General features: G+C 44.7%; 1 protein-coding gene across 2 annotated transcripts in view; it reads left to right on the top strand.

The window, feature by feature from the left end:
- The window catches only part of ESYT3 (extended synaptotagmin 3), a 44,271-nt gene that overhangs the window by 6,986 nt on the left and 13,029 nt on the right, over positions 1-24,256 (top strand). For both annotated transcript variants that reach the window (XM_060279091.1, XM_060279097.1), the window contains exons 2-13: positions 4,387-4,428; positions 5,575-5,709; positions 6,352-6,428; positions 13,326-13,392; positions 13,483-13,572; positions 15,564-15,619; positions 16,511-16,631; positions 17,303-17,464; positions 18,283-18,365; positions 20,063-20,111; positions 20,931-21,020; positions 21,782-21,844. In XM_060279091.1, the coding sequence (XP_060135074.1) occupies positions 4,387-4,428; positions 5,575-5,709; positions 6,352-6,428; positions 13,326-13,392; positions 13,483-13,572; positions 15,564-15,619; positions 16,511-16,631; positions 17,303-17,464; positions 18,283-18,365; positions 20,063-20,111; positions 20,931-21,020; positions 21,782-21,844 (1,035 nt within the window). The remainder of the gene's footprint in view (positions 1-4,386; positions 4,429-5,574; positions 5,710-6,351; positions 6,429-13,325; positions 13,393-13,482; positions 13,573-15,563; positions 15,620-16,510; positions 16,632-17,302; positions 17,465-18,282; positions 18,366-20,062; positions 20,112-20,930; positions 21,021-21,781; positions 21,845-24,256) is intronic.

Genomic DNA, 24,256 nt, shown 5'->3' with positions numbered 1-24,256 from the left:
GCAAATGAGTCAATAGGTGAAACAAACTAGTTCAGAAGTGGACCATCTTCTGCGCCCCACAAGTCAGGGTCAGCCCTGCCACAAGGCAGAGTGAAGCAGATGCTGTGGTGCAGGGAATGGACAGTTGTGTGTCTGCCATGTTACCTATCCTACACCATTCAAGCTAGCTTCCTACTCTCGGGTGCAGTGTGACATTGCCTGATTGCCAGTGTTAAAGCAGGATTCAGCTGCCACTTCTGGTTTGCTTCAGTACATGGATTTGGTGTTGGGGGTTTTTTTCTCCCTATTTTTGACTTGCTCTGCCATGAGCCATGCATTGGGATGACCTGCATATACAGTGGTACCTCAGGTTACAGACGCTTCAGGTTACAGACTCCGCTAACCCAGAAATAGTACCTCGGGTTAAGAACTTTGCTTCAGGATGAGAACAGGCGCGGCCGCATGGCAGCAGTGGGAGGCCCCATTGGCTAAAGTGGTGTTTCAGGTTAAGAACGGACCTCCAGAATGAATTAGGTTCTTAACCTGGGGTACCACTGTACAAGTGCAAATCAAATATTCAAGTTTTACAAACCCTAACTGCAAACTGGCGAACAGAGCTGAATAAAGACCTGGTCTAAGGCATGCAACTAATGCACCAGTTTTGCAGGTTATGAACGCTAAGGCTGAGAGTAAAATAATTGGCATTGCATGTTTTTTTTTTATTTCTGCCTGATAACTTTCTATTGTTAAATCATTGGGTTTATAATTCCCAGTACTGATTCTGCAGGAAGTTTCACTCAGATCCACCAGTAGATATTGCTTGTGGAGGTATCAACAGCCTACCTAATACATTAATACAAACTTCTGCATGTTTACTCAGAAGTAGGACCTGAAGTGTTCAGTGGTACTTACTCCAAAGTAAGTATTAGACGTGTCTCACTTTGAGGGGGAAGGGCAACATCTTAGAGGGAGAAATTATTACTATTACTATTATTATTATATTAGAGTAATTAGTTGCTTGAAGTTAAAAGGTCTCCAAACACTTGGAACACATATACATAAATACACAGTATACCCAATATAAAGCATTAACATTGAATACAACATACGATACAGATGTTTTCTCTCTCAGATCTTGCTTCCTGCAATTGTTCCAGCCCAGTTATTTGCATGTTGTGGCATTTGCTCTTGTGTAACAAAGAGGAAGCTGTCAAGGTGAAAAACATTTTGTTTTTACTGGACAGCAATGCTCCACTTTCTATTTACACCTGTAAAACTGAAGGTTAGCTATAACATTCTTATCATAGGCAAGGAAGAACTTTAGGTTCTATTCAGTGGTGACTTTGCACAAGGTGGGGTGACTTCATTTTTGCAGATTGCTGATACCCATCAAAGCTCTCCCCAGTTTCTGGGGAGGTTGGCATACTATTTGCTGTCGTAAAACATTTCCACTGACACTGGCAAACTATTTTATAAGAGTGTTTTTAAACCACCAATTCATTTTTGTAAAAACAACACCATGGAAGTATACAACCAAATAATTAAAACATCATAAATTTGGATCTACATTCAGAACATTATTCCCTTAGAGAAATTTACATTTTATCACAAATAATCTAGGTAGACATTATTCTCTTAGAACATTGAAGTAAGATGTAGCTCATTTGTGCATTAAAGGTGTAATAACTGGTATCATATAGAGAGATTTGATTAGTATGAAAATCACAATTCGTAGTGCAGAAAGGTTTCACAGTTGAGGTCAATGCCACTTGGTCCCTGTGGTATTTGTCTCCTTTACTGTATTACTACCATAAATGCCAGCAGTGTTTGATCTCTAGCACTTGCACATTTTATCATGTAAGAGTAGCACCAATGTGTTACTACCATTTACTGTAGAAGATGAGGTGATTTTAAAATCCTGTGTGTGTTGACCTCTAGAAAAAAACATAGTAACTGCTTATGTGTAGAAAAGCATGCTGGAGGGCTTTTATGTTTTAATTTGTAGATGGAAAGAACTAGACTTAGCTTGAAACCTCCACTCTTAAAAGAAAAGATGCAAATTAATTCATAAGAATGAAGCTCCTTTATATCATGTCAGATCTGTCTATCAATCTCAACATTGTCTACTCTGAGAGACAGCAGTGTTCCCTAGGCTTGGCTAGAGGTATGGCCATGATGTGATCATTTCAACTATTCAACTAAAAAAGAAATGCTGGGCTTGAACTTTGGACTTTTGGAATGCATGACATGTGCTCTACCTTTCTAATAAAACTGTATTTGAATTAAGGTGAGACTTTCCCCAAGTGCACTTGTGGAAGCAGATTGCTGAGGCTGCAATCCAATTTGCTAGGGAGTAAGCCCCATTGACATCAATAGGTCTTACCTCTCAGTAGACAGGGTTAAGTTTTTGCTGTGAATATTTTGGGACAGCAGTAATCGTCTTGGATTCACATCTATCTGGGCCATGAACAGTGTGTATACTATCAAATTTTACATGTCACTAACGCTCGTTCAGACAGTGCTACAGAAGCAACATTTATACCGTAGTAGTGGGAGGAACTTGGAGTCAAGAGATTCTGTGAATGAGAAGATCTTCAAATGGAGAATTTGTCATTCTTGGAGCCAGTTCAAATGTTAATAAATAGCAGGCTATAGCATAGTCAGACTGAAGGTTCAGGTACAGTGGTACCTTGGTTCTCGAACATAATTCTTTCCGGAAGTCCGTTCAACTTCCAAAACATTCAAAAACCAAGGCGTGACTTCCGATGGGCGCAGGCACCTCAGACACAATAGCTGATAACCGCATTGGACATTCGGCTTCCGAAAAACGTTCAAAACGTTCAAAAACCGGAACACTTCCGGGAGCCAAAATGTTTGAGTACCAAGGCGTTCAAGAACCAAGGTTCCATTGTATTTGAATGCTCTACCAGCTCATACCTGCCAAGTCCCGGAGTGCAGAATCTGGGACCGGCAGCCGCGTGACACTGGAAGTTGCGTAGATGGAACTTTTGGTGTCGCTTTGCCCATCTATGGGCACCAAAAATGGCCACCGCCAGCTTTGAAAGTTGCGTCTACGCATGTCCGGAAGTGCGTAAGTGCAACTTTCGAAGCCGGCGCCGGCCATTTTCGGTGCCCATAGATGGGCAAATCAGAAAAAAAAAGGCCGCCGATAGGAGAATATAAGGGAGAATAACGGGAGACGTGATACGGGGGGACCGCCGGGAATAGGTAAGAAAAAACGGGGGTTTCCCGGGGGAAATGGGGTACTTGGCAGCTATGCCAGCTTAAACAGCAATAATAATGGAAGGATTAAACCCTTCTTGTTCTTGACATATTAGCCTTCCACAATCAGGGTATCTTTTTACCCTGAGGTGTATTTAAAACACAGTTGTCCCAGCTTGAGTCTGAAGTGGTCCTGTCTATTCCACAGGCACATAATGCATGTTTGAATTGGCTGAGCTCTATGAACTGAATGGTGCAGAAGCAAAAACCTAAAGCACCATAGTCAGGAAAGCTATGTAAATTCTACATAGGTTGGAGTTTTTTTTTTTTTGAAGAAATAATCTTGTGAAAACTGCAAAGCAAAAGTGTTTCTGGTGTATTGGGGGAGGGGGGTGCAGTTTAAGAGATGTTCTAACTTTCCATAGTTTGTAGGCATCCTTTCATTGGTCTTGTTTTGAGCCGCATCCTGTTAACGCAGCATAGAAAAACTGGCCTGGTCATGATAGAGAATAATTGGCTTGTCGAGCGGCTAAAATAAGCACTGATTTCCTCCCTAAGGGAGCTCTAATTAGTTTATCAAGGCAGAGCATAACTGGATGGGTGTGAGACAGACAGACACCCATGCTATATAATTAAAGCACATGGCTTACCCCAAGGAATCATGGGAACTGTAGTTTGTTAAAGGAGCTGGAAATTGTAGCTCTTTGAGGAGTAAGTTACAGTTTGCAGGAAATTGATGTGCTTGAAATGTACGGCAAGGAAAAATGCAGAAGTTTAGGATTTGGACTTTGGAGGACTGGCCTCCTGTTACTGAGAATTTGATCCTGCCTGTGTGCTTGCTTCTTTTTATTGTATTGTCAAGAATGCCTGACTGTTCTGTCTTCTGAAGGCCATTCAATGAATTTGAATTTCCCTGTTGGGAAAGGGGAGCCCAAAACAGTACTCTGGAATGTGTAGCAATAAGATTTGCACAAGCTTCCTTGGAAACCCATTACTAATTTTGCCAATGCACCCACATCAATAGACTATCTCACATTGAAAAGAACCTCGCAAATTGTTCTGTGCACCATAGTTTCTCATCAGTGTCTTTCATAATCCCGTTGTCTTTACTTACACCCTGTCTATAATTCTTTTTTGCAAAAAATGAGCTCACATCTCACTTTTTTGTTCATTCTTGCTTGCCAGGTTCACTTCCCTGATGTTGAACGGGTGGAATGGCTGAACAAGGTGAGGCACTGAACCAGCATCAAGACAAGTTTGATCTGGACAGACTTTATATACTCTCTTTAAAGCTAGATCTAAAACACAGCACATAAATGTCCAGTGAATAAATATATTTGCTCCAGTGGAGTGGGTGGGTTAACTGCTCGTGTTGGGCATACCACTTTTCAGGCAATTTACATAAGGTTTACATAAGAATTATCACTGGCCACAGGGCCATTCTAGTTTTGGACTGCATGTACTTGAGACCCTCTGTCCTTCTCATGTGTTTTCAGTGCAATCCTTGGTGCTGAACGTGTTTCCTGCTTCTGTTCTAGAATCCAGGAACGGTTGGTGAAAAGGGTGTGTGTGTGTGATTAATGTGTTTGCACACTGCTAGCCTCTTCACCACCTCGTCATTCCCTCTCTCCTTCCCAGTAAATGGCAGCAGACTCCACTCCTCACTGAGTGCTCCTGCTAGAATACACACACACACACACACACACACACACACACACACACACACACTTCTTCTTTGGCGATCACTCGTAGCCGAGTAAAATTATCTTCCATAAACACGATTTTAACTATGGGTCTGTAAGTGACTGTGGAGGCCAATTCTGGATCCACACGTCCTTCCGCAGTGAGGAAATTGATTTCCAGGCGGGAGTTGATCACGGTGTGGATTTGCCAAGACTGCCTTCCTCTTAGCATGTTTCTCCCTTGCATCCTCAGATCGAGTTTCTTCAAAGCCCATGACACCTTTGGTAAAGGCTGTTCTCCAACTGGAGTGCTCGCAGGCCACTGTTTCCCAGTTGTCAGTGTTTATACTACATTTTTTAAGATTTGCCTTGAGACAGTCTTTAAACCTATTTTATTGACCACCAGCTTTACACTTTCCATTTTTAAGTTCGGAATAGAGTAGTTGCTTTGGAAGACGATCTACACACACACACACAGAGAGAGAGAGAGAGAGAGAGAGAGAGAGAGAGAGAGAGAGAGAGAGAGAGAGAGAGAGAGAGAGAGAATATATACTGTATATGGAAACTAGCAAGTGCTCTCTCCCCCCCCCCCCCCCGCTTGCTATGTTTAGATACTCAGAACCACAGTACAGACTCCATTGTATGATGCAAAGCTTCTATCCTTTTTTTTTCTGCTTTGTGCGGTATTTAGGTCCTTGAACAGGCCTGGCCATACTTTGGGACCATCATGGAAAAAACATTTAAGGAAGTCCTTGAACCAAAAATCAGAGCAAAGAACGTGCACTTGAAAACATGTACATTCACTAAAATCCAGTTTGGAGACAAGGTAAGGTGACGGCATTGGCTGTGAAAACCTAAGCTAATTGATTTTAGGATATGTGGCTCGGGCTGGGGGAGGAATAGTGCTTAAAACCAAAGTAACTTCCATGTACCTATTTGTGAGAGATTTCCTCCTCCTCTTCTTGCACCTCATTCTAAATACCTTTATTCCTGACAAGTAGTCTGTTAGCAGAAAGGGCCAAAATTTGCGAAGACATTCCTCCATTTATACTGTGTGTGAACTGCTTAGTTTCTGCTCTTTAGCTCTTTAAATATATATATCAAGAAGTGTACTAAATAGCCAGCCTTTGTTAGGACTGTAACAACTTAGTGACAGTCTAATCAAAATATTTGACTCTGCCTTGAATTTTGTTTAGCAGCATTGTAAGATACCAGAATTCCTCTTCCATTTGGGAAACCTTGTTCCATTCTGATTTAGAAGTCAGCATGTCAACAGGACAGGATTTAGAGGGCAAGTTGTCTGCTATAACCAAGTTCAAAGTTCCGTTTCCTGTTTCCTCTGGGATTTAAATGGGTCTAGTCTGATATTTGAACATTCGTACTTGTTTTCCAAGGCAATTGGACCTTTTTCAGTATGTTGCTCATCACAGTGGCTGATAACACTGCTGTGGGTCTTCTCTGCTTTCAGTGCCCTAAAATCAAAGGAGTAAAGGCCTATACCAAAGAAGTCGATAGAAGACAAGTGATCCTGGACTTGCAAATATGGTAGGGAAATATTGCTCCCCGCCCTATAGCTTGTCACTGAGAATTCTCCAATCTTACAGTGCAGTGGTCAAGGAAAGTCAATGAGCTGACTTGGGCACCTTGATAGAATTGCTTTCCATGAATCAATTATATATCAATTATATTTTTATCCTCCTCCTCTGGAGCCTCAAATAGAAGGACATATGTTGCTATACTGAGAGATGTTTGAAAATAGTTTGGGGAAAATGCTGAGCCCATTAAGGAAAGTATATTTATTATTATTTAATTAATGCAGAGCCTGTGCTGTTTGTTGCTATTTCTGTGCTTGCATACAGTCCTGTTCCTACTTTGCTAAAAGAGAAAAAGTGCAGTGGGCAGCTACAAGGGGTCTCTGCAGTCTGGTTCACATGTCAGATCATGATAAACCAAGCTATGGCTTCTCAGGAGGACTATGGGAATGTGTAGGCTCCCAGAGAGGAACTTGCAGTTGCTTTGCTCCTCACCAGTATTATTATTTTTTGCTCCCATACTATGGCAAGGAAAGGTTTGGCTTAGCCTGTCCTCCAAATCCAGGATTGTGGTTAAGCTCTCTCCTAACTAACCAAAAGCTGTAGCCAGTATTTATTCATGATGCTGCAAATTACTGTCTCTCTGATGTGGCTGCATTTAGAACAGGCATCTCCAAACTGCGGCCCTCCAGATGTTTTGGCCTACAACTCCCATGATCCCAAGCTAACAGGACCAGTGGTCAGGGATGGCGGGAATTGTAGTCCAAAACATCTGGAGGGCCGAAGTTTGGGGATGCCTGATTTAGAACATGGCAGATTTTAAAAACAGCAACCTCAAAACTGGTGTGGTTTTGAGAAACAAGAAATACTTGAAGGTATGAGGATGGTGCCTGTGAAAGTTCACCAGCAGAGTGATACACATATTCTACAAAACATGTGATTTTATATTTGTTATGGTGCTGAATCCTTCTGCCATCTTGACTTTCTCGAAGTTTCTAGTCCTTATAGCTATAAAAATAGGTATAAAATAGGAAGAGTATGCTGAAAGGAGTGGCAACAATATTACTTTGGGTGTCCCCTCGCTCTCCAAGGGCAAAGTAAAATGATTTATCATGAATTGTAGAGTTGGAAGGAACCACAAGTGTCATCTAGTCCAACACCTTGGAATGCAAGAATATTTTGGGACTCAAACTCACAACCCTGAGATTAAGAGTCTCCTGCTCTACCAACTGAGCTATCCCAGCCTACAGTAGTCTCCAAAACCCCATAAAACTGCAGATTCCAGAGAAGCTACTTTGGGCAAAGTATTGTGTGGTGCTGGCTTGTTCAAGCCAGTTCTTTATAAGACGTGTTGTTGAGTTGCTTTAGTGGGGAATGCATTTGTTTTTTTTTTTAATTTTTTAAAAATGGAACAGTGTCTTGGACACAGCTATATGTGCCCTCTGGGGTAGGGCATATAATTGTGAAAATGATTGGTGGGTGTCCTCTCAGATAGGGCTTGGACATGCAGGTAGCTTTCCATTACAAATAGGCCAGTCTTGCTTGGCTGGTATCCGCAGTCCTCCTTATGACTCGCAGAGGATGCTGTGTTGAGGTCACCTAAGGAAGAGTCCCAGCAGAGGGGAGGATCCAAGTGGACAGAAAAACTGGCTCATCCAGTTGGGCACCTTGGAGAATGTTGCCTTGCCTTGTGAACTGGGAGCAGCTGTCAAATCCTTTCTGCAGCTCAAAGAAAAAGTGGGAGCAGCTGGAATTCTCTGTTTGCACCTGTAACGTGGCAAATGCTCCACTACTTTCAGTGAATTTAAATGTGACCTGCAATAAAGCTAAGCAGGTTAAACGTGGAGAAGAATTCCTTCCTATCGAAGTGTTGGTGGTTGGGAGGTTCTAGCTCTATGCTGAAGTCTTGTGAGGTTTGCTTTTCAATGTGAAATTGCTGGGTTTTTTTGGGGGGGGGAATAGTCAAGATTAAGGAGAAATGAGGACCTATCATATTTTGCCATGTTTTCCCCCACAGCAGTTCTTTCTGCAACTTGCTGCTTTGGTGCCATTTCCCCCCCCCCCCTATCTTTGAAAGGCTTCTTCACTGCCTGATCTCAACCAATTAGGGAACACGTGATGAATATGGAAATAACACAGGACTCTGTAATCAGGTGTGGTTATGTGATGACATCACTTAGGGCAAGCAAAGACTCTGAATGAGGAAGGGAGAGAGGAACAGGATCTCTAGTTGTCCAGGTCAGCAGGGAAATGCACTGTCTTTTCTTGGTATAGAATCATAGAATCGCAGAGTTGGAAGAGACCACAAGGGCCATCCAGTCCAACCCCCTGCCGAGCATGCTGGTATGCTGCACTCATGATTCCATTCCCTGCTGTAGGGCAATACATTTTTCTTTCCTGGCCTAGCTTTTATCTGTGCATAGTTGTACACAACCAGTTGCGACAAAATGTGGACATGTGCCCTGCCTCAGCTAGTCCATTCTGTGCAGCTGAGTTGGAGAGAGAGAGAAAGAGAGAGAGAGCGCTTTGGCATGGTGACTTGGGCAATGCACGCAAGTTTACACCTTTTGCAAAGGGGTTGGGAGATTTTTTAATGTTTAAAAAATGACATATGAGTTTTGCAGGTATGAGACAGCTCACAAAACATTGCTGTTTTGACTTAACCCTATTTCCATATTTTATATTTAGCTTTTGTTAAACGTTGGCATTACTGCAGTCTTGTCTATGTGGTTTAGAAATACAGTGGTGCCTCGCTTAACGCATACCCTGCTTAACGAAATTTCCACTTAACGAAAGGTTTTTTATAGCGGAGGTTGCCTCGCTGGATGAATTCGTTTTATGAAAAATTCATCTAGCGAATCGCGGTTTCCCATAGGAATGCATTGAAATTCAATTAATGCGTTCCTATGGGCAAAAAAATTTTTTAAAAAAAATTCAATGCATTCCTATGGGATTCGCTGGACAAATTTTTCATTATAAGAAAAGACCCGTGGGATGAATTAAATTCATCTAGCGAGGCACCACTGTAGTTTAGATTAGAAAAGCAAGGCTGATTGTGTGGAATTGACAGTCATAAGAACATAAGATCTCTAGCCCTGCTGAATCGGGCCAAAGGCACATCTGCTCCAGCATTATGTTCTCATGGTCAGGGCCGGCTCTAGGTAGACCCCCAGTGGCGCGGTGCGCCGCATGGAAACCATGCTGCGCCCTGCGACGGCGGGGGCGCCAGAGCGATCTCCACCCCTCAGCGCCAGGGCGGCCGACCTGCTCGAGACTGCCCTGCTCATGGTAGCCAAGCAGGTGCCCTAAAGGGGTACTTAAGGCTGACTTGGTTGATGCCCGTGACTGCTTTTTACTTAAGTGCATCATTGCTGCACGTTACCGGTTGAAATCAACATTGATCAAAGCTGAGTAACTTAATTGGCAGTACTTCGAGAGTTACACAAGACCGCATGATGGTGATTACATGACGACATAATTTATTTCTTGGCTCTTGTCAATGCAATCTGATCATCGTGGCTCAAAGACAACGGAGGAATCTGAAAAGCCAGTAACATGCAATGTATAATTGCCTGATTAGTGCAATCTGCTTTGGAGGATGTGAAACACACAGATTGTGAGCATAAGTGCAGTCGGGGGGGGAGTAATAGTTGCAGCAATTAACGCAAAAGTATATTTCGCACACGCCCCTTTGGCAAAACACGAGCATTTTGTGGGCTGGTGGTGATAATGTGTAATAGTGTAAGGAAATACTTGTCTTTCAGACTGCTTTGGGCTGGCCACACCCACTTGTCAGCAGTAGTAAATAGTGTGATGAGGCATTGCTCCTCATCTGACCTCTGGCTGATCATATCACTGCTGCTTCGTGTGTGATAGAGGAGTGAGATGGGGTGGAGGTTGCCACAGTGCAAATGCACTGGCGGGGACCACCGTGTTGGATCCATCTCACTGCCACCTCCAGCCTCCCAGTAAGCAGCAGCAGTGCAACTGACCCAAAGTTAGGCACGGGATGGGTAAAGCCACAGTTGAACAATTGCAAGCATGAGACTGCACTCCTGATTTCTCCCTTTGCAGCCTTGGCTTATATCTGACATGCCATTTGGATTTGGTGCCCCATGGCTTTTGGGCTGGATAGGTGCCCCTCAGAAGCTCCTGATCCCTGCCAAAAGCAGCACAGTTTACATTCGGTGCCAAATTTCTATGAACTGTGTGCCTGATTTGTGCTGGGCAGACTCACCTGTTGCTCACCGCCGAGCAGTACATTTGGAGTACATTTCTGAATGTCCCTTTGCAGCCATGGTGGCTTTTGGTGCTGTTTACGGTACATTTGGCACCCAAGGCAAGTGCTGTTTCTTTCTCTGGGATTGGCTCCACTTCATGGAGAAGTGGCTGCTACTTGATCTGGCCTCCTGTTTCTTCTCTGCTCCCCCTGCCCTGCCCACCTAAAGGCTTTGCTGTGCAATCTTCCCCCAAACAGCTTGTGAGCGTAGTTCACTTGGGCATCAAAGCAATGTTAACACATCTGAAATGACTCATCCATTTAACTGATAGACTACAATGCATGAGCAACCCATTTTGGATTTAATAGCATGTGTCTTGTGCTGTCACATAGGAAGTAGTTTGAAAAACGGGTATCCAATTAAATCTGTGAATCAGCTCACTGTCATACCCCTGTGACAAGCAAGTTGTGCAAGTCTTTTCCTCCTCTGATCCTGCTGCACAGCTCTGTTTTGGCCTAGCCTTTGCTGCTGCTGCTGCTGCTGCCTCCACTAAGGGATCTTCTTAGAATTGTAGAGTTGGAAGGGATCCTGAGGGATCATCTAGTCCAACCCCCTGCAATGCAGGAATGTACAACTGTCCCATATGGGAATCGAACCTGCAACCATGACGCCATCAGCACCACATTCTAACCAACTGAACTATCCGTTGTGCTAAAGGAGTTTAAAAGGGCCCGATTTGTGAGGCAGGATGACCCAAAATATAAATGGCTTCCTCAAAAGTCGAGCTGGAAATGGCACATCACAGCTTTAACACCAAGCTGTTAGATGTTTAAAAGGGAATGGAAGTTTCCCTAAAATATCAGGATAGATATGGATTGCGTCTAATCTCATGGAATGGAGCCAGAGCCAATGGTAATGTGTACACAGCCTAAATTTGCCTCTCTGTGGTTTTGGTGATAGAGCTTTGTATATATACATTCCTCCTGAAAATGCTGTGTATACAATGTTTTTGTTTAAAAGGTCTAACATAAAATATCTCAAAGCACAAGGAAGCTAGTCTTTGGCTGATGGGTGGATTGGCTGTGCAAAGGTTCTCCCGCTGGATTTGTCAAATTGGGCAGGGTGTGTTGAGAGGAATGTAGCTCTTAGCCCTTGTTGGCTGTCGCAGCATCACACTGCATGCTTGAGAAGGGCTCCACATTTGTGGGTGAGAGTTGCAAGAGCTGAATAAGCATGTTATCATCATGTCAACTCAAAGAACCAGTTTGGTATGGAGCAGGATGTGACATCCATGCTGAAACCTTTGGAGAGATGCATAGGGATGCAGCTCACACAGGATGTGCAAGTTTAGATTAAGACTCTGGAGATGCTGTGACATGTGAGTTTTGACTAAACTGAGGTTTGCTTTGGTATGCCTTACTGGCTGCTATAGAAGTCACTGGGTATTTAATGTGTGCTTTTTAATTCAGAAGGGATGCATAAAATTACCATATATACTCGAGTATAAGCTGACAAATTTTACCACAAATAACTGGGGAAACCTATTGACTCGAGTATAAGCCTAGGGTGGGAAATGCAGCTTGCAAGTGGCAGAGGCAGCAGGGGAGGGAAGAGCGACGAGAAAGGAGCCCTAAGCAGGTGTTTAATTTTAAACCTCCTTTCAGTGCTGAACATAAAATCCGAACAATTCTGGTTCCTCTCAGTTCTAGACTTGTATAGCTGCAAATAACTGGAAAATGAAAAGAAATTTTGCAGCCTGGTTATTGTGTGTATGTCTTTGCAGATTCGAATCTGGTACAAATATGTGCTTTGGTCAGTCTCTAAAGATGAGAAAAAGATGCATGCAACTAGCTTGTTGCCCCCTAACCAGTGGCATAAAGCTAATCTTGAGACTTACATTTATTTAGATTTTTTTTTGCTTTTTTACAATCCAAACAATGGGTGGGGGAAGCTTTCTAAGAGGCATAGTAAGAAGATCTGAGAGATAAATTGACTTTTCTAAGCAGCTGCCAGCTGCCTAAGACAGGTGAGCAAACTGTAAAACATATTTGTTCAGAAACCTTATAAAATGTATTTGCTTGGGGACATGGCTGGCCCAAGACATTTTGGCACTTGAGGTGAACCACAGTATGGTGTTTCCCCAGGCAAGGAGGATTGAGTGACAATCTACATCTGGAACAAGGCAGGGATAAAGATCTACAGTGGGGACAAGGGTGGGAGGAAACCAGCAGCACCTCCTATTTGCCTAGATGCCACTCCAGTGCATGCCACAGTTGTTGCTGCCACCAGGGTAGCAGCAGTAATAATATTATTATTATAATATTTTAGTTATTTATACTCCGCCCATCTGGCTAAGGTTGCCCTAGCCACTCTGGGCAGCTTCCAACACATATAAAAATAATAATCAAACATTAATAGTAACAGTGGAAAGTGATGCATTCCTTGGAGGTTGGATCTGCTGCCCCTGCTGATCCTGCCACCCAAAGCAGGTGGGCCAGCCCCGCTTGGAAAATCTGGTCCCTTGTCCCCTTGTTTACAGGGAGCTTGCAATTGGGTTTCCTTCTTGATTTTGTAATCAACTGACTTGCAGCTAAGGTAAGTCGCTTATGACAATGAGAAGGGTGTTTGGTATTCTGTATCTCAAGGGCTTTTTTCCCTTGCAGATTAGTGACATGCTAATTTGTTCTCAGTTATATAGGTGACTGTGAAATTCACATGGAATTGTCCAAGTTCAAAGTAGGAATGAAAGGAATACAGGTATGTATAGCTGCACTTTACTTGAAGTTTACTAAATGGTGTGAGCGGCTGAATACATTACACTAAATGCGGTTCCCTTGCCTTTTGTAGTTGTATGGGACGTTGCGAGTGATACTGGAGCCCCTGCTGACAGATCCACCTTTCATTGGTGCTGTAACCTTGTTTTTCATCCAGAAACCTGTAAGTTATGAATTCTTGTCTGGAGTTTATTTCTGCTTTGAATTTACATATTGGTCAGTGTGTCACTTAAAGGAGGCACAGAGTAAATGTAATCAGCAGACCTTTTCCAAATGCTTATGAGCTTTATGCTGCACTGTGGAAAAGGTGACAATTAAAACAGAGGTTCAAGATGGGGAGGGCATAATGTACAGCCTAATCCCATACACATTCCTTAGAGGCAAATGCTACTATGTTGAAAGGGGCTTGCCCTTAGTACTAAGTGAGAATAGGGTGACAGCCTTTGATCTCCTTCTACAGGGGTCATTAAATCATTGAGGCTTCTTCTCATTTTGCTTAGTCTCAGAAAGATCATTTCTGGCTCAGTACATTTTGCTGCCTGAAATAAAGTTCAGTAGTACCCCTCTCTCCAGAAAGAGGCTCTCTCTCAGGGTGGTCACTTCACCCTGCTGCATGCAGTGGCATAGCATGGGTTGCCAGTACCCGGCACAAGGAAAGTATTGTGCCCCCTAAGACAAATATTGCGCCCCCTGACCAGTGCTTCCATTCAGTGCTGCTGCTGTTGCGGAGCAGTTGCAGGACATGCGTGCATGCCTTCTTGGGCTGGGGCCCGCCTCTAAAACAATTGCACCCAGGGCAATCGCCCCAGTAGCTCCCCCACTATATACTTATGGCTGCATAGTAGGGCTGCTTCTAGGAAGAAAGCTTAAATTCTTCTCTTAGGGCTGTGGTGTTTTCTGTTAGGTAAGAAAAGCAAAATGCCTTATGGTACATAGGTTTCGAATGATAATGCCATTTCTTAAAAGTTCTGGAATTTGTTAATTACTTAGACCAGGGTTGGACAGCATCTGGAGGGACCAAGTCTGGTGAAAGCACAAGTCTGCACTTTGAAGCTCCGCGTCTGAGTGCTTTTTTTTTTTTAGGGTGGGGGGGAACTGCTGCTTTCTCCAGGAAAGCCTGCTCTTTAACACGGACACAGAGCTTTAAAGCTCGAATCTGTGCCTAGAAATGCAGCACAAAAGGAAGTCCAGATGAGACCCCAGTAATTAACCAGTTCCAGAACTCACATTGCTGGCTTTGGAAACGGCATTGCCATTTATTGTGCTGTAAAATACCACCCTGATTTAGGCATGCCTAATTGAGTTGAGAAAGCTGGCGCACACTGAACAAATATATGGGAAGGATCCAGACAGTATGGCAAGCCTCAAGTTCATCTCCTTCTCAAGCACATTGTTGCCCTGAGGCTTCCACAATGTGTGAGCTAATTCTTTGCTTGTGGAACTCGTGGTAGCAGCCGCAATTTCTTTATAATAGGCATGACTCTCCAAGCCTTCAATGTTTGTGAGTAATCTGAACTCAGTCGGAATTACCACACGGCGCAGCTCTCATACCAAACTGACATGCCCACACATCAGAGACAAATGGAAATAACTATTGTTATTGCTATTAATTACCCACCCTTCACCGGCAGGCTTTATGACAGGCATGTTTATTGGGAGATTTCAAGTGTTTGAGGGATCTAATGACATTCGGTGTATTCTGTACTGCTGGATTTTAGAGCACAAAGGTTCCCAAGCAAAAGTTCCAGGCTCAATCCTTGGCATCCCCACATAGGACTAGAGAAGACCCCTTGCCTGAAACCCTGGAGAGAAAAGGCCAATCTCTGTAGAACATGGGTGGGGAATTTGTGATCCTTGAGAATGTTGGACTTCAGCTCCCATCAGCCTCAGCCAGCATGGCCAACGGTCAGGGATGATGGGAACTGTAGTGCAACAACATCTTGAGGACCACAAGTTCCCTCTTCCTGGTGTAGAGAATATTTAGCTAAATAGGCCCAAAAGCAGCTTTGATCCTAATTTGGTCCCTACTGTTTGCCAGTTCTGTATTATACAGATTTGTATGTTTATAAGTAAATACATACATGTTTGTTCCTGTGGCTAAACTCGTGGTTTCTCCTTCCCTCTCCCTCCCTCCCTCTTTAATTCCTAATATAGCATTTGGAAATCAGTTGGGCAGGACTGACCAACCTGTTAGATGCTCCAGGCATTAGGTAAATATTCACTTGTTTCCATCATCCTAAGGAAAACGCTTGTCTCTGAAGGAAGGTGATGTGCCAGGTGTCAGAGTCGTGTTGGGACCAATTCACATATTACAGTCTCCAAAATGAAGGCCATTTCTAACACCCCCTTCTGTATGGCAGCTGTTCCATACTAGTGGCTGTAGGTATGCAGAGTGTCTCTCTGCCCATCACATGGAATGCCTCTGTTACTTTTTGAAAATATATGAACTCTTCTCAAATGGTGGGGAAGGATAATAACATATTTTGCCACAGTTGCACTTGTGGGATTTATTAGCTTGCTTTGCAACTTTTCTTGGATTTAATATTGTGGGCATTCAGATATTTGGCTTTGTAATGAGATTTTTTAATAATAATAATAATAATAATAATAATAATAATAATAATAATAATTTTTTATTTCTACCCCGCCCTCCCCAGTCAAAAACCGGGCTCAGGGCGGCTGACACCAACAGAATTACAATAAAACATAAAAACAATTAATTAAAATGCAGATTAAAATACAGTATTAAAATTTAAAGTGCAGCCTCATTTCAAGTAGTCCATAAATCCAAGCCATGAGGGAGGAAACACAGGGGTCAGGCTGAGTCTAACCCAAAGTCCATGGTACTAGGTTGGCAAAGGCTACTCTAGAGTTCCTCCAGCATGAGCCAATGTGATTTTCTTTTTTTCCTGCTGAAGCAAAAAAAAAAAAAATCCCAAGCATGTCAAATTTAACCAGGACACATACACACATTCCTCTTCTGGGTTATTTGTAGCAAGACAGTCAATTTTGTAGCTGTGGCTTTGAGCCTGATAGGTCTGCCTTAAGCATAGCTGCTGTACAAAGCATTAAAAAAAAGTGTGGTTTTTTTCCTCTTTCAGTTCATTTTCAGATACCTTGATTCAAGATCTCATTGCTGCCCGGTTGGTGTTGCCAAACAGAATCACCATCCCACTGAAAAAGAACATTGACATTTCTCGCTTGAAGTTCCCTATTCCATGCGTGAGTCGTATCTGAGAATGGTGTTCTTTAAGTCTTGGCTCAGACAATAAGAGCACACTCTAAACAAGCATTGTCCTTTAGCTCCTTTACCCATTACATTGTCCTCTAGCTCCTTCAGGCACCTGTCTAGGGACAGCTCGTCCTGCTTTGTTTGCAGGGAGATGAGACGGTATTGGCTATTTAATGAGCATTCACTCCCAACACAATATTGCAGCAATTTCCGTGGTATTTTCTCTTCCCTTATCGCACAAGTTGCAATTCTGGGAGCAAGTTGGGCATGTTTCGTAAGAACTTCATATCGGCTTTAAATCGTGCAGCCTGAATTTGCCGGTGTGTGCGATGGAATCCCATCCCCAAAGAGTTGTTCTACACCCCTAGTTTGCATTCGCTCTTACCCACCACTTGATTCTTTCCTCATGGGGAGGTACAAAGAGAGAACATGGCAGGCTGAGAATGAGTCTGCAGTGAATACTCTGGTGGAATATTTTAGTAAAAAGCTAACCCTCGTCAAATTTCATTAACCAGCTTCCGTAGTGATAGACAGCAGGCATGTTTCTTGCTGTGTTTATAGGGTTTTCTTAATCGTAGCTTTTTATAATGTAGGCATCTAGTGAGGATTCTAAGTATATATTTTTAAAATGTTTCTTTGTGTTTTGGTTTTGCTCTCCAAGGGAGTAATAAGAGTATACCTACTAGAAGCTGAAAACCTTGTCCAAATGGACAATTTCCTTGGGAAGTCGGACCCTTACGCTCTTCTGAGGGTTGGTCAGGTGCAATTCCGAAGCAAGACAGTGCACAGGAACCTGAACCCCATCTGGAATGAAATGTTTGAGGTGACGTTTCTCCTTGAACTCTTACCAGCAATAAGCTGGAATGTAGTGCTCTCTCCTTGTTCAGAATTCTAGACAAAACTAAGTTAAATAAAATAAAGTTAAATAAAATAAAAAAGCCTTTCCTTTGGAAACTACGTATATGAGTAAGTAAAATTTAACTGGTGGAGATGGGTAAAGTTCCCTGTGAAATATTTCACTACTGACTCCTTAACCAACATTTGTTTGCCTGAACGGTGTAGCAAGGCTTTAATGAGCAAGGCCCTCATTAAGCTTCATCAGGGGTCTAGGCACCAGGTGTGGCCCTCCAAGTCTCTCTACCTGGCCCATGAGACTCTCCAAAGGCCATGCCCCAGCCCCTTAGCCCCCCCCCCAATTGCATTCACCTTTGTGCTTGGCTGGAATGGGTCTGTGAACTCTCCTAATGTTTGCCTGAATGGAGATTATAAGGGTGGGTGGGTGAGTGGGTGCAGAAATTTGCCTACCCTACAAAGTTACACTCATCACTCTGAACGTTTTTGCCTATGGTACAAAATTGTCGAAAAGAGAAGGCGACCGTCAGGCTAAAAATGGCTCCCCATTCCTGAGTTACAAGATGGGAAATCATGTACCTTTTTGATTTTAATTGAGTATCATGAAAGGGCAAGCAGGCATTTTGGCATCTTCCCCACTTCTGCAGGATTGTGCTTGGCAAACAGGAAAGTTCACTTTCCGCAAGCTTCAGAATAATAGGAAGGCTTGCATTTGTGCAACTGCATTTCGAGAAAAATAGCTGTACAATATTCTGTTACTTTAACACACACTCTCTCTCCCCCCTACAGTTTGTTGTTCATGAGATACCTGGTCAGGATCTAGAGGTAGACCTGTATGATGAAGATCCCGATAAAGATGACTTTCTGGGCAGGTGATGGATATAAATTTTCCTCTTTCATCTGTGCAACCTTCTGCTTTATCTCATTCTGCCCCTTCTGCAGCAAAAGAGCCAGTGTGATTAGTATTCAGAGAAAAGTGCCAGGGTACAACCCTCCATGGGCTATACCATTTCTGAATTCAGGTGGGGAAACTGCAGATTGCAATACTTTTCTGGTTCAAAAGCATTCTGCCATCAACAACTAGAGGGTAGAGAATAGTTAAATTCCTCCCCCTGACATGCTAGTTTGTTCTTTTTATCTACATATATATATATAAATGTAAACTGGCCATGTGGGTGCGTCTCCACTTTTCTCCGAAACTGCTTGACCGCTTGCATTCAAATTTGGACACAATGTCCCAAGCAAATATGCAAGTGACCATATACAGTTTGTGTAGATAGATGTCACACCTATGGCAGGTAAAGCAGGTAAAACCCACTGTTCCCGAACACAAAACTCAGGCAGCCGGGGATGCTGGGAGCACAGGAGAGGTTGCAAAACAGCACCCTCTAGCGATGGCTACACTGGTACTGCAGCTAGGAAAGCTTCCCTCTCCACAGCATCTCGGCTTGGCTTTGCAGACTGGGCCGAGGGGGCGGGATAGGTCATGGGTTGGGACAGGGTGGGGCCAATCACAGGGATGAGCCCGGGGGTGAGGGAAGAAGGGGGCAGAATAGGTCATGGGTCGGAACAGGGTGGGGGCAGTCACAGGGATGAGCCATAGCAACACGTGGCCGGGCCAGCTAGTATATGTAAATAAAAGTGCAAGGGAAAGCATTCTGACATACATTTGCTCTGTCTGCATTCTGCAGTGGTATAGTCTCAGTACAGTTATAACTTTTCATTTTTAAACACAATGGTAAGTTTAAAAGTAATATTTCATCCATTCATTTCATTGGCAAACTACACTGAACAATTGCAAAGCCCTCTACATGGGGTTACCCTTGAGGTTGGTTCAGAAATTGCTGCTTGTGTAGAATGCTGCAGCCTGGCATCTGCAAAATACATACTTTTCAATGCCCAGTAAATACGCATTTTAACCATAAAATATGTACATTTGTGTGTACTTTTTGGACCTCAAAACTACATTGCAAAATTCAGAGAAGTACATGATTTCATCAGGTGCTGTGTTTGAATCCACAAGCAAGATCAGGACTGTCAAGATGCTTCATAAAGCAGTCCAAACAAATTCCTCCTCTATCCCTACCTGAGACAAGGAACTGTTCATTGTCTGAGCCAGTTCTAATTCCTATGGATGGGGGGGGGGAGGACCTACCAAGTTATATAAGGAGCAACTATCTCAGTTCTTGTTTGATTTAAGGAGCTCCCTCAAACCTTGCTGTTTCTGAGTTCATCTTAAGGACTGCACAGCTTCCTGGTGAACAATAGATGATTAGAATCTGCAAGAGCCATTGGACATTTTTAAGGAAATGTAGCCACACAGTTGGAGATGGTGGGGAGGAACCAAAATATTCCATGATGCTAAAGGGATTGTTTTTCTGGACCTCTGTTCTGTATTACTTTAGAACAGAGGATTCTGTTGATCAAAAAGCCCAACCCATTCATAACTGATGCAGGGTGAGAAGATGTGAACACCAGAAACATCAATACATGTTCTGTTTATAACTCATAGAAGCAAGTAAAGATACTACAGTCCTTAACGGCTTATTCTTGTCCTGTCTTTTTACAGCCTGTTTATAAACCTTGCAGATGTGATGAAAGACAGAGTTGTCGATGAGGTAAAATGTGTTCTCATGTTAACTCTTCATTTTATAATGTTTCTTGAAAGCGTGCAGATTTTGCGATGGGCTTTGAAGTTTTACGAAATTTTAATGATCCATAGGGACGGTTAAATCACTTGAGTTCTCGCTACTATAATCGAATAGCTTAAGTGTTTGAACAAAACAGCTGATGGAAGATTACAAAAAGCTACAAAGAGTAGATCAACAAATTGGTTCTGGCAAAAACTTTCTTGGGCAAGAGCCTATTTTATTAGATGCCTATAATTCTCTCTCTGTGTGTATGCACACACATATGCAAGTTGGGGATAGAAACTGCTTTGCAATACAACTTTAAACTGGGGTAAAAATACTGAAATCATAGCCCATACACTCCAATAGGATGAACCGCAAGTCATTTGAAGACTTATGATCTTGAGGCTCTTTTGACCCAAGAGCAATTTCCTGATGTGTAAAAGACAGGCAAGGAACACATGAGCAGAAGGGTTGTTGTCCTGCAGTACCAAAGGACCATGACAGAAAAGGTTAAAGCTGCAGGTGCTTGTCAATTAATCGGGATAATTAAGTACCCTGTGTATTTTCAAGCTGGGCTTCTTTATTGGAGCAGAGTCTATTATGGACCTCACCATTCCAGCAATAAAAATGCAGTTTAAGCACATCAAGGTTTTAAAGTGTCCCTCGGATAGACTCAGCCCAATAAAGCACTAAAGATAAATGGCTGGTTCTGCCACTTCAGTTCCCCCTGGTGCACAATTCATGACACACTTGCAGGTTAATGTGCATTTATGACACTGATGCGCTTTTTCTTTCTTTACAAAGTGGTTCCCCTTAAGCAAGATTGCAAGTGGACATGTGCATTTAAAGGTTGAGTGGTTTTCTCTGGTCACCAATCAAGAGAAACTTTGCGAGGTGAGTGTTTCTGAGAGATCGAAGTCAGCTGAAGTGAGATACTTGCTGCAAGATGATTGAAAGGATCCAAGTTCCATTCTGTGCCTGTGTGTTCTTTGCCAGCTACATAATTCAACTATTTCTTGTGGTGGCTGCATTTAAAGCCCTTCCTTAGCTAAAAACTGTACATTGATTGGGCAGTCTGGCATGGAAATGTTGGAAGTGGCTCAGTGTCTGTTTAGGGCAAGGCTGCAGCTTGTGGTCAACTCAAGTTGGTATTTGCATCCAGATTTTTTTTAAAAAAAATATTATTATTTATACCCCACCCATCTGGCTGGGCTTCCCTCTGGGCGGCTTCCAACAGAAAAATGAAACAAAATAATCTATTAAACATTAAAAGCCTCCCTAAACAGGGCTGCCTTCAGATGTCTTCTAAAAATCTGGTAGCTGTTTTTCTCTTTGACATCTGATGGGAGGGCGTTCCACAGGGCGGGCGCCACCACCGAGAAGGCCCTCTGCCTGGTTCCCTGCAACTTGCTTCCCGCAACGAGGGAACTGCCAGAAGGCCTTTGGTACTGGACCTCAGTGTCCGGGCTGAATGATGGGGGTGGAGACACTCCTTTAGGTATACTGGACCGAGGCCACGTTCCCCTGCCCAGCCACATGGCAGATGAATAATAACAGGCCTATCAAGCGGGCCACTCTGTTTGCAACACCAGCTTTGTATATGAGGATGTCAGAAAAGCTCTTGTCTTATTTTGGATTTCATTTCCCTCCCACAGGACAAGAATGGTTTTGCCACAGCAATTCTCATTGTGTATTTGGACAGGGCTTTCAATCTTCCTGTGAGTAAACTGATGGAACAACACTTTCAAACTGTCCAGCTGCACACAATCCAATTGTTAGTGTCTGCATGCTCATGATGAGAGGGCAGAGATGGAGGATCTGTGGGGCTCTAGATGTGGTTGGATGCCAATTGTCATCTGGCCCAGGGATGGTGGGAGCTGCCGTTCAACAACATCTGGACAGCCACAGTTCCCCATCTCTGGTGCTGGTTCCCCAAAAGCTGCTGCTTTGCTGCCAAGCATCCCAGTTTGGCTGAGAGAACAATTTTGTTGTCTGGAGACTAGTATCCACAACTTTGCTTATTTATGCCTTCCAGGTTCTGAAAACTTCTATTTCAGAAAGGAGGTGAATGACGAGTAGACACATCTGTGACCTCTAAAAGTGAACAGATGGGTTTTTTTAAAATAAATGTGGAAGTTTAGATTTAAAACAATAAAAATGAATAAGACGGAGCATTCTGCAAAGACTCCATGAGGGAGAGGTTAACTTGTTTATGGGATGGAGTGAGGGAAAGAAAGTTGGCTGAAAAGTCTTCCCTCCCTAGATTGGAACGATCTGTCAGCCTCAGTTTCACCTTTTTACAGTCTTAAATTCAGTTCTCCACACTTCTGCAGAAGTTCGTGATTTACAAAAGAAATCATGAAAATTCATAAGCATTTCAATGCAAATTTCCCCTAATACCGTGTTTTTCCTAAAATAAGACGTGCCTCTAAAATAAGCCATGGCACAATCTGTTAAAGGCAAAAATATATAAGACATCCCCCCAAAATAAGACATGTTGGGGGTACCGGTACCTACCCGACCCAGCGGGAGCCGGCAAACGCAGCAGCGCGCGCCAAGCCCCAGCCCAGCGGGAGCCCCAACACAGAGACGCGCCGAGCTCCGACTGAACGGGCCCCAGGACCCGGCAGCGGGCGGCGCACGAAGCCGCAGGACCCGGCAGGAGCCGGCAGCAGCCCCAGCCGCGCCGCGCCGCCCGAAGCCCAGGGTCCCGGCAGCGGGCTCAGCGGGCGGCGCGCGAAGTGGCAGTAGCCGGCAGAAGCCGGCAGCAGCCCCAGCCACGACGCGCCGCACCGCCCGAAGCCCAGGGACCCGGCAGCGGGCTCAGCGGGCGGCGCGCAAAGTGGCAGTAGCCGGCAGGAGTCGGCAGCAGCCCCAGCCACGACGCGCCGCACCGCCCGAAGCCCAGGGACCCGGCAGCGGGCGGCGCGCGAAGTGGTAGTAGCCGGCAGGAGCCGGCAGCAGCCCCAGCCACGACGCGCTGCACCGCCCGAAGCCCAGGGACCCGGCAGCGGGCTCAGCGGGCGGCGCGCGAAGTGGCAGTAGCCGGCAGGAGCCGGCAGCAGCCCCAGCCACAACGCGCTGCACCGCCCGAAGCCCAGGGACCCGGCAGCGGGCTCAGCGGGCGGCGCGCGAAGTGGCAGTAGCCGGCAGGAGCCGGCAGCAGCCCCAGCCACAACGCGCCGCACCGCCCGAAGCCCAGGGACCCGGCAGCGGGCTCAGCGGGCGGCGCGCGAAGTGGCAGTAGCCGGCAGGAGCCGGCAGCAGCCCCAGCCACAACGCGCCGCACCGCCCGAAGCCCAGGGACCCGGCAGCGGGCTCAGCGGGCGGCGCGCGAAGTGGCAGTAGCCGGCAGGAGCCGGCAGCAGCCCCAGCCACGACGCGCCGCGCCGCCCGAAGCCCAGGGACCCGGCAGCGGGCTCAGCGGGCGGCGCGCGAAGTGGCAGTAGCCGGCAGGAGCCGGCAGCAGCCCCAGCCACGACGCGCCGCGCCGCCCGAAGCCCAGGGACCCGGCAGCGGGCTCAGCGGGCAGCGCGCGAAGTGGCAGGAGCCGGCAGGAGCCGGCAGCAGCCCCAGCCACGACGCGCGCGCCGCCCGAAGCCCAGGGACCCGGCAGTGGGCTCAGCGGGCGGCGCGTGAAGTGGCAGTAGCCGGCAGGAGCCCCAGCCACGACGCGCCGCACCGCACGAAGCCCAGGGACCCAGCAGCGGGCTCAGCGGGTGGCGCAAGAAAGCCCCGTACCATGCTCAATAAAAAATTAAGACATCCCCCGAAAATAAGCCGCAATGTGTTTTTTTAGAGAAAAAATAAATATAAGACGTGTCTTATTTTGGGAGAAACACGGTAATATGCCTTGTGCATTTTCACTAATATATTCATTTTATGCACCATTTTACCTGATGCGTTACGTTGGCAAACATTCTTTGGTAGGAAAATTGCACCTCAAAAATCAGAGAAGTGCAGCTTTCAAAGGCTAGCTGCATTTCAGTTCTCATGTTGTTTGGAAAATGCAAATCTGAAAGTTTCACCTTTAAATGCAAACTGAATTGAATTGTCTGTTGCTAGAGTTGAGATTCAGCCCTTGTTCACAATTATGTATGCTGCTAATCTGCTTTCAGTAAAATTAGCTT

Source organism: Zootoca vivipara, chromosome 1, assembly GCF_963506605.1.
Source record: "Zootoca vivipara chromosome 1, rZooViv1.1, whole genome shotgun sequence".
Taxonomy (NCBI): domain Eukaryota; kingdom Metazoa; phylum Chordata; class Lepidosauria; order Squamata; family Lacertidae; genus Zootoca; species Zootoca vivipara.
Note: the sequence above shows the minus strand (reverse complement) of the source record. Positions and strands in the feature narration are given on the sequence as shown.